This window comes from Gallinula chloropus (assembly GCF_964237585.1).
Source record: "Gallinula chloropus genome assembly, chromosome: 26".
Lineage (NCBI taxonomy): Eukaryota > Metazoa > Chordata > Aves > Gruiformes > Rallidae > Gallinula > Gallinula chloropus.
The window spans coordinates 5,271,096-5,281,274 of NC_140111.1; the positions used below are offsets into that span (position 1 = coordinate 5,271,096).

Below are 10,179 nucleotides of genomic sequence, written 5' to 3' on the forward strand. Positions count from 1 at the left end.
ACCGGGCACTGACTACCAGGCACCAGACATAGGGCACCAGGCACTGACTACTGGGCACCGGGCACTGACTACCGGGCACCAGACAGGGGGCACCAGCCACTGACTACTGGGCACGGGGCACCAGGCACTGACTACCAGGCACTGAGCACTGGGCACTGATTACTGGGTACTGTACATAGGGCACCGGGCATTGACTACTGGGCACAGGGCACCAGAAAGGGGGCACTAGGCACTGACTACCGGGCCCTGAACACCGGGCACCGGCTACCGGGCACCGGACAGGGGGCACCGGGCACTGACTCCTGGGCACTGAACACCGGGCACCGGACAGGGGGCTCCGAGCACCGACTACCGGGCACCGACTACCGGTGACGGGGCAGCGGCGGCTCGGCGCGGGCCGCGGAGGCGGAGCGGGGGGCGGGTCCCCGCGGGGGCGGAAGCGGGACGGGCCGGCCCGGAAAGCGGCGGCGGTTCCGGTGGCGGCGGCGGTGGCGATGAGCTTCGCGTGGCCCTGGCAGTACAGCTTCCCGCCCTTCTTCACGTGAGCGCGGGGCGGCGGCGGGGCCGGGACGGGCCGGGCCGGGCCGGGGGGGTGGGCGGGGGATGGGGGATGGGGCGGGGGGGGGAACAAGAGCGGGGCGGGGCCGCGGCCTGGCCGGGTGTCCCGGTTCTCCCCCCCCCCCCCGCCCCGTCTCATCCGCGGCCCCGGCGCGGTCGCTGAGCGGCTCCCCGCAGGCTGCAGCCCAACGGCGAGACGCGGCAGAAGCAGCTGTCGGCCTGGTGCGCCCTGGCGCTCGCCTACAGCCAGCGGCACCGGCTGCCCGCCATGACGGTGCGGGAGGCGCAGGACAGCCCGCTCTTCGCCAACCAGCGCCTGCAGCGTATCCTTCGGGCACGGCCCCGACCGACCCCCCCGGACCCCGCCCGGCACCCCCTTTCCCCTCGCCCGCACCCCCTTTCCCCTCGCCCAGCCCCCTTTCCCCCCACCCGGCACCCCCCTTCCCCTCGCCCGCACCCCCTTTCCCCTCGCCCAGCCCCCTTTCCCCTCGCCCAGCCCCCTTTTTCCCCCCACCCGGCACCCCCTTTCCCCTCGCCCAGACCCCTTTCCCCCCGCCCGGCACCCCCTTTCCCCTGCCCAGCACCCCCTTTCCCCCTGCCCGGCACCCCCTTTCCCCCGCCCACACTCCCTTTCTCCTCCATCCCTCCATCCCTCCCCCGGTCAGTGAGCGAGTCCTTAACCCCCTGCCCAGGGAAGCTCCCGCTGGAGTCCATCCAGGTGGTGCTGGAGGAGCTCCGAAAGAATGGTGGGTGCCATGCGCCTGTCTGTCTGTCCATCCATCCGCCTGTCTGTCCATCCATCCATTCCCCTGACTGTCTGGCTGTCCATCCATCCCCCTGACTGCCTGTCCTTCCATCCATCCATCCATCCATCCATCCATCCATCCATCCATCCATCCATCCCCCTGACTGTCTGTCTGTCCTTCCATCCGCCTGTCTGTCCATCCATCCGCCTGTCTGTCCATCCATCCCTTTGACTGCCTGTCCATCCATCTGCCTGTCTGTCCATCCATCTGTCAATCCCCCTGACTGCCCGTCCGTCCGTCCGTCCGTCCGTCCATCCATCCATCCATCCATCCATCCATCCATCCACCCCCCTGACTGTCTGCCTGTCCTTCCATCCGCCTGTCCATCCATCCATCCATCCATCCATCCATCCATCCATCCATCCATCCATCCCCCTGACTGTCTGCCTGTCCTTCCATCCGCCTGTCTGTCCATCCATCCTCCTCTCCATCCGTCTGACTGTCAGTCTGTCCGTCCATCCTGCCCACAGCCGTTACCCGACCCGTAGCTAGCGGGGTGGGAAAGCTGCTGGGTGGGCTCCAGCCTGCCACAGGCAGCGGCTCCTTCCCTGCCCCATGTCACCCTGGGGCAGATGAGCTGCAGAAGGGAGGGGGGTGGGTCGAGGGGGGGGGGGTTTCCCTGCACAGGGAGGTGTCGGAGCTGTGGGGAGCGGCAGCCCCTGCACAGGGGTGGAATCCGTGGGTCTGGTGTCACTGCAGCCCCGTGCTCTGACCTGTGCCTTTCCCCTGTTGGTTTTAGGGAACCTGGAGTGGTTAGATAAGAACAAAACCAGTTTTCTGATCATGTGGAGGAGACCAGAAGAGTGGGGAAAGCTCATCTACCAGTGGGTGAGAACACACAGGCACTGGCTTCCTGTGGCTGGGGGGGACAGGGGGGGTGTTGGCTGCAGACTGGTGTGATGCTGCTTCTGTGCCTCCTGGCTGCTTTTACCTTCCTTGTCCTAGAGGAATAGAACCACAGAGTGGGTTTGGTTGGAAAAGACCTTCAAGATTGAGCCCAACCATCTATCCAGCCCTATTAGGTCCAAGACTAAACCATGTCACCAAGCACAACATCTGCTCTTCTTTTAAACCCCCTCCAGGGATGGTGACTGCACCCCCTCCCCTGGGCAGCCTGTGCCAACACCTGACAACCCTTCCAGTACAGAAATTTTCCCTGATACCCAACCTAAACTTCCCCTGATGCAGCTTCAGACCGTGTCCCCTTCTCTGCTGCAGGGATGTGTAGAGGTGTAGCAGCTTTTGTGTAAGACACAACGTGAGCAGGGGATGTGCAGCTCCCTGCTCCTGCTGCAGCTTGGTCCCGTAGTGGGGCCAAGCTGTGTTGCCTTCCCATGGCACACATCCTCATTGCTGGCAAGAGGGGCTGGGAAAGGACCTCCCTGCCTTTCCTTAGGCATCATTTCTTGACTCTCCAGTGCCCCCGAGCGTCCCCAGGGTGGTTTTGCTCACCGAGCGGTGTCCGTGTTCCCTTTTGCTCCCGCTGAGATCTGGGAGAGATGGAGCTGAGGGCGTTAAACCCCCCTGGGGTGGGGTTTCCTGCATTGCTCTCATCTTTCCAGGTGTCCAGGAACGGCTTGACCAACTCTGTGTTCACCCTGTACGAGCTGGTCAGTGGAGACGACACGGAGAAGGAAGGTAACGCCGGAGCGGGTTTTCAGAGCTCACCAAGAGCTGATGCTCAGGCAGCCGCTTCTGGGAGCTTGGGGCTGATCAACACTGGCAGGTGCCTCTCTGGAGGCTTTTACCTGCCTCTTCCCATGAACATCTCCCTTTCTTCTCACTGTTTGGTTTCTAAACCTCCCCACGAGCCTTCCCAGCGCCCAGCTCCTTACCTGGTGTGAGCTGTGGGGTGTTCTGGTTCTGTGCTGAGCTCTGTGCTGCCACTGAGGCTGCTGTGATTCATTCCCCTCTGTCTGTTGACCTTCAGGCTTTGTTCCTGGCACAGCAAAGCAGTGATGAGTCTGTGGGTTTACCCACGACTCTGGATTTGCTGTGGTGTCACAGTGCTTGGAGGCTGAAAGGTGCTTCTCTGCCACCAGCCCCTGGGCTTCATAAACCTCTCTGCTTCCTGATTCTTTTCCTGTTTCCCTTGTTCTTTGTCCTTCCCTAGAGTTCCACGGCTTGGATGAGGCGATGCTGCTCCGTGCCCTGCAAGCCTTGCAGCAGGAGCACAAGGCTGAAATTATCACACTGGATGATGGCAGAGGGGTCAAGTTCTTCTGATGGGACCCCTCTCCCTTTCCTCCCTTCCCTGGCTGCTGAAGTGGTTCCCACTCTGAAGGTTCACTCTCCTGGCCCGTGGCTCCAAGCTGCTGTGTACTTGGGATTTCCTGGGGCAAGGAGACTCCATGAAGCCTTCTCAAGACATGACTTCTAGAAATACTCAGAGATCACCTGTCTGTCTGTCTTTCCTCCCTGTTGATTGCCTTTGAGAGGCCAAAGCTGCTCTAGGCACTTCTAGAGGGACCACCCAGCAGCGGGATAGCAGGGCCGCTCCTCTCCCTGATCCCTGCTCCTGGGAAGGCTGCAGGGTGGTCTCTCTGGCTGCCTGGCCCCTAAGGGCACCCTCCTCCCCCTGCCAGGTGGGTGCTTGTGCTCAGTGAGGTGACAGTGAGCACGAGGAGCTCGCCGACGTAGGAGACCGCGGCGGCAGAAGGAGGCGTGCTCGCTGCCGAGCCGCTGCGCAGCGGGGTGGGTGCCCAGGAGCTAACTGGGAGTCATTAAACTCATGTGTATTTATAGAGCAGCCTGGCTGTTTGCATTTGTCTTTCCCTTAGGAACAACCCAGGGTGTACCGGGCACCAGCCCTGCAGTAGGTTGTTTCCTTCCCACAGCCGCGTGATGGGGAGGGGGATGTGCCTGTGAGCCCCCCGCCCCAGTGGGAAACAGGCAGCACAAGTGCTTGGGCTGAGTGTTTGCTTCTGTCTTCCCCAGGCACTTGGAGCTTCCACACACCCCCTGAAAGCCGCTGAGGTGGTGGGGTGGGCTCTGTGCAGCAGATGGGGAGCGATCACGCTCCACTCCCTCTGCCCCAGCCCTTCAGTGCTGGTTGCAGGGCTGGGCTGGGGGGAGCTGTGCTGAGCGACCTTTGATCAGCCCCAGCGTGGTCGTTCTGGGGATCTGGTGGAGCAGAAGGTGCTGGGGAGCTGCAGCCATCTGTCCCCAGGCTGTGCTGAGCAGCATGTCCTGCTGCCACCCCCCTCAGTGGTGGGTGACACGGGGTGTGGACAAGGTGCAACGCTCCAGGTGGAGTTTGAGGGGTGTTGAACTGAATATCTTACTGTAGCAGGAGCCCAGTGACCTGAACTGGGCAGGATCTCCTCCAGTGAGTCCAGAGAAGGGCAACCAGGCTGGGGAAGGGGCTGGGGGCAAATCCTCTGAGGAGCAGCTGAGGGAGCTGGGGGTGTTCAGCCTGGAGAAGAGGAGGCTGAGGGGAGACCTTCTCCCCACCTCCCCTGCCCTGCCAGGAGGGTGCAGAGAGGTGGGGGATGGTCTCTTCAGCCAGGGGACAGGAGATGGGACAAGGGGCAATGGGCTCAAGCTGCCCCAGGGCAGGGTCAGAGCAGATGTGAGGGAAAAGTTCTTCCCTGGAGGAGTTGTGGGGCTGTGGCACAGGCTGCCCAGGGAGGGGCTGAGTCACCTTCCCTGGGGGTGTTTAACAGGCAGGCAGATGAGGTGCTCAGGGATCTGGTTTAGCTTAGGATGGGAATGGTTGGACTTGAGGATCTCAAAGACCTTCTCCAGCCCAGGGATTCTGTCATTCTGTTAGGTTTAAGCACGGCAGGAAGAGAGCTGGACTGACAGGTGGAGCTTTCCCAGTGGGATAGCTTCCCTGTACTCGAGCCAAATACTCAGGTATCCTGCCCAAACTGCTTCCAAACACTCCAGCAAGCAGCCTGTTACAAATAGCAGCTTCCTCATTTTTCTTCTCTAGTAGAAGCAGTTAAATAAATCTTAAACCCCCACAAAACCAAACACCAAAACAAACAGGCTGCCCAGGGAGGGGCTGAGTCACCTTCCCTGGATGTGTTTAACAGATGGGGAGATGAGGTGCTCAGGGATGTGGTTTAGCACAGGATGGGAACAGTTGGACTCGATGATCTTAAAGTTCTTTTCCAACCTGGTGATCCTGGGATGTGCTGGGCACGTCACTGCAGCTGGAGGCTGGTGCCTGGTGTCCTGGGAGCTCCCATGTGCCAGCGCTTCTCTGCTCTGAAGAAGGGCACTGGAGTCCCTGAACGCTGGGTGATGGGCTCTCTGAGTGGTTCTGAAGATCATCATCCCTGTGAGCAGCGACTGGCTGGTGAGAGCCAGTGGGATGGCACAGCCCATGGTGAGGACACCCATCCCCCTCCCACAGGGACCAGCAGCCCGACAGCGCATCCTGGCAGAGGCAGCACCTGTGTTCCCAACTGGGACAGGCTCTGCTTGAACTGGGGCTCACTGGTTGCACAGGGCTCCTCCCTCTGTTTGCAACCAAGGGCTTTGTTTTGACATCCACGATCTGCCCCTTCCTCCCTCCTCATACCGCCAGCCCTGGCCGCTTCCCTCTTGCTGTCACCCCCATGCCCAGCCCTGTTTCTGTGCCAGCTCCTCCCTGCCCCATGGCACCTGTGTGTGACCCAGCCAGTACCCCTCTGCAGCCAGGCCAGGGCTGTTTGTGCTTCTCTCTCTCTCTGGAAGGGTGATGCTGACCTCTCAGCGCCGTGTCCCCACTTGCCTGCGCCGTACGTAACCTGGCTGTCCTTGAGGGAGTCTGTGTTCCTAATTAAATTTGCTCCCTCCTTAGGAAATGGCTGATGTGACATGAGATAAGCCTCAAGCCAGCCTTTTTCTTCCCAAGGCACTCCTGGCAGTGATTTCTGTGCTTCATACTTAATGAGAGGAGGAAGAAAAGTGCATCCTGCCCCTCCACCCCCTTCCAGAATGAACCCTGTGTTGAAATCCCTTTCACCTGGTGACAAAAGGTCACATCCAGCTCTACCTGTGGGGTCCCTGTGGGAATGACTCCCTGGGCTGGGTACCAGGTACTCAGGGATGCCGCTGGCTGCCAGCGATTGCCCGGGGACATAGGACTGGTCTTGGGGTGCTGCCACCCTGGAGAGAGCAGATGGTCCCTGGCTGGGGACAGTTTGAGGCTTGTGGGGGTGCAAGTCCCTCCTGGGAGGTCAATCAGCCTTTTAATTGTCCTCTGGAACTGGCTTCCTTGTCTTTAGGGAGCGTTCCACAGCGTTTGCTGCTGTACCCATGGGGTTGGGACACCCGATACGCTGTGAGGAGCCCATGGGTGCTGGGTTCAGATGGAGGGGGAGTGTTTGGGCTGCTCATGGGGAGGGAGTGGGGCAGCCTCCAGCTGAACCACAGCAGCCCCACTTCTCCCCAGTGCCTCATCCTCAGTGGGAAAGCTGGGACAGGCAGGGGAGGCCGGTGTTCACACGGGATTCTGGCTGGACCCAGGCAGCTCCCTCACCTGCAGCAGGCACTGCTCATCCCAGAGCTGCAGCAGGGCTGCTCCCCTTTCATGGGGGTTCAACCCAGACCTCTCCACACCATCATTACAGTGCAGGCTCTGGTGCTTGCCAAGCCTGGCCACGCAGAGGGGCTCACCAGAGAAAGGGGGCTGTTAGGAGAGGGGGGCTGACACAGCTCCCTGCTGCAGCCCGTGGCTGTGCTGAGGCTGTTGCCATGTCTGGCTGTGGTGATTAGGGCTCAGTGGCCTGGGTGAGGCAGGGGCTGGGGCACGGGCGCTGAGATAAGGTGCTATCAGGGCTGTGCAGCCCCAGGTCCCACTGGCCAGGGAGGGAAATGCTGTGAGGGTTTCCATGAACTGGTTTGGGGCACAAGCTCTTCCAGGGTGATAAATTTCTGTGTTGGGATAAGCTTGCAGGTGGGCTGTGTCTGTAACTAAGGGAATCCTCTGAAGTTATCTGCCTGGGATCAGAGGCACCGCTGAGGTTTGGGTGACATCTCCTCCCTGGCTCATGGGCAGGGAGGGATGTGTAGGAGGCAGCTGAGGGTCCCTTGGGCAGGGTGTCAAGCCCTGGGTCGCTGTGGAGCTTTGCTCTGCTCTGACCCTGCTGGGGATGAGCACTCTATTCCTCCCAGCACATCCCTCCCAGCCCATCCCCATCCCTCCCAGCACATCCCCATCTGCAGGGGACGTCTCCCTTCAGACCCATCCTGGCCTCAGCGTGAGGTCTGGGATCAGAACAGACAATTCCTGGCGGGACTTGCCGGAGCAAGGAGCTGAGCAGGGCTTTGATTCATGATCTAATCCCGAGGAAAGCAATTACACAGTCCCCTGTTCTCTTCCTGGCAGCCAAATGCAAGTGAGAAATGGTTTGTGTTGCCTGATTGCAGCGGTTCCTCAAAGGGAAGGGCTGGCGCTGGCACCCGCGGCCCCAAAATGTCACCCTGATAACAGCCAGGGAGCTGCAGGCACCGTCTGAGCGCTGCGAGGGGCAGGGTGCTGGGGCCAGAGCTTTCTGATTTGGGAACAAGCTGGCTCCAGCTTGGTGTCCTGGGTCATTTCCCCCCCCCCCCCCCAGCTAACCCCTTGCCTGGCTCATGGTGTGGGACTGTATTTGGGGTGGGTGGTCAGGGAGCTTCTTGGGCTGTTCCCCAGGAGGCTGGAAGGCAGCAGTTGGAGCAGACCTCACCCCTCATTTCCTCAGCTGTCCACAGGGGCCTCGCCGGGGCCGGGACGCCTCTCTGCTCCTCTGGGATCTCCTGAGGCATCTTGTTTCATGATGAAAATACTGGATAAGGGGACACAAACCTGCCAGAGACCAAGCTGCCAGCCCTGCCCGGCTCCGTGTCTCGGCGAAGAGCTCAGGCTCTCTGCCAGCCTGGGCAGCGTGGGGCCCCTGGCAGGGACCCCTGGATGGGGGTGGTGGTGGGAAGGATCCACAATGCCAGCCCTCAGGGGTTTGGGCAGCATCTCAGCCACAGCCAGGAGCTGTGCAGCGTTCCACCTCCCTGCCCAGCATCCTGCTGGTGTTGTGGGGATGTTGGGTCTGTCCTGCAGCCATCCTGCTCCGTGCTGTGCAGGGGAAGGAGCTGTCACTCTCTTAGTGCTCCTGGTGCCAGGGACAGGCTCGCTGAGCATCCCTGGAGCACACGGCTGTCCTGGGGCAGTGGGAGCGCCCAGTGCCATGAGGGTCCTTGCTCTCCTGGGACAGATCCCCTTTCCCAGTTTAATTTTGGAAGCTGCTGGCGTGTGCTGGGATGGATCCTCCAGCCGGCCCCACCGCTGCCTGAGCTGCCAGATTTCCCTTCCGCTTCAGCAGCTGCAGGATGAGACGCGGCGCTGCCCGGCCTGCGGCTCAGGCTGGGGATTTGCAGTTGGGAAGGGCTGAAATCTCCACCTCTGCTGGAAGCTGTACTCAGGACAGGCTGAAAAAGCAAAGCAGGGAGGTTTTAATCCCCGACGTGTGCACAAGCTGCAGCCTCACGTCCTGCAGCGGGCTTGGGAGGAGAGATGGAGGCTGAAGAGAGATGGAGGCTCTTCCTCCTGCCTCCCTGGGCTGGGACAGCGGCTGCCCAGCTCCTCTGTGGGCTCCTTGCTTTGTGCAGGAGGAGGGAGCTCTGCAGGAGTGGGAGAGCCGGTGAGATGCAGCACCAGAGGCGGCTGTGAGGGGAGGAGGGGGGTGCACGCCTCTCTGGCAAGGGATGCGGTGACAGCGGGCAGGTTCTGGGCAGGTCTGGGGTGCAGCTGAACAAAGCCCGTGGTTTGACAGGGCTGAGTCAAACTCCCCTCTTGGGAGAGGCTCCCACACCAGGCAGGGCTGGCGTGAGCACCGCGCCCATCGGCCCATCTGCACCAGCCTTCTGCCCCTGGCAGCCCCGGGTGCCCGGGGAGCCGGCTGAGCCCCGGGGGTGGCAGGGACCGAGCAGGGAGGGGGGGTCTTCACCTGGGCCTGGGCCTCATGCACGCTCCAGGGAGCACAGGGCCCGGTGAGGATATGGTCACTGCTCTTGGCTACGCAGCCAAGTGCTGATGGCAAGAGGCTGTGGGCAAGGGGACGTTGGCCAAACCCTTTCCAAAGGAGGTGGCACCCCCAGAGCAGGGCTGGGTGAGCAGGGTGCCACTCAGATGAGTCCTGCAGGAACATTTCCCTGTGTGCTTTGCCCTCCTCCTGCCCAACACAGGGGGTTGCTGGGGCTGCAGCAGCCTCACCTCACCCTGCCCTGTGCCAGGTCAGCGCTGGGGGAGGACGTGGCTGTGGCCCCGTGTCGATCTCTTCCTTAATGTTTCCGGCATCGCTGAGTAGAAACAACCTGACCTTAGGGAAAAGAAATTAGCACCGGCCTCAATCACTTTGTGTTTTGTGCAAACAGCCCCGCTGGGAAGAACAAACCTCCCCCTTCAACCTGGGCAGACAACAGGCTCCTGGCCGGGCTGGTGGCTGGTGCAGGGCTCGCAGAGGAGTTCCCATCTCCCTCTTGGCATGTCCCTCCTTTTGGGGGTTCGGGCTGTGGTACACCCTGAGAGGAACGGCAGGCAGGGATGGAGGGGGCTGATCCTGCAGCTCTGGAAGCAGGATGGGGCTTTTCCTGCACACGTCGCTCCAGAGCCCCGAGTCAGGAGCTCCGAGGAAATGTCCAAACCAGGCGCTTTCCTGCGGCTGAGCCCAGCCGGGGCGGCGGCCAGGGGAGGGGGCTGGGGACAGGGAAGAGGCTGCCCTGTGTGGAGGGGGCTGCGGCCAAGGAGGGGGCTGCCCTTAGGGGAGGGGGCTGCAGGCAGGGAAGGGGGCTGGGGGCAGGGAGGGGGCTGCCCTGCGGGGATGGGGCTGCGGGCAGGGGAGGGGGA

General features: G+C 61.7%; 1 protein-coding gene across 1 annotated transcript; it reads left to right on the forward strand.

The window, feature by feature from the left end:
* Positions 1–476: 476 nt before the first annotated feature.
* On the forward strand, positions 477–4,110 carry VPS25 (vacuolar protein sorting 25 homolog). The gene is made up of 6 exons (XM_084275485.1): positions 477–541; positions 736–881; positions 1,251–1,304; positions 2,104–2,192; positions 2,927–3,002; positions 3,478–4,110. Exons 1-6 carry the CDS (start codon positions 495–497, stop codon positions 3,588–3,590), a joined length of 525 nt encoding a protein of 174 aa, XP_084131611.1. The 5' UTR covers positions 477–494; the 3' UTR covers positions 3,591–4,110.
* Positions 4,111–10,179: the final 6,069 nt, after the last annotated feature.

Bases quoted from the DNA above. Each gene is read 5' to 3' on its own strand.
- VPS25 (XM_084275485.1), top strand. From the start codon at position 495: ATGAGCTTCGCGTGGCCCTGGCAGTACAGCTTCCCGCCCTTCTTCAC. The intron at 1,305-2,103 runs GTGGGTGCCATG...TGTTGGTTTTAG, and splicing joins GGAGGAGCTCCGAAAGAATG to GGAACCTGGAGTGGTTAGAT. The intron at 2,193-2,926 runs GTGAGAACACAC...TCATCTTTCCAG, and splicing joins GAAAGCTCATCTACCAGTGG to GTGTCCAGGAACGGCTTGAC.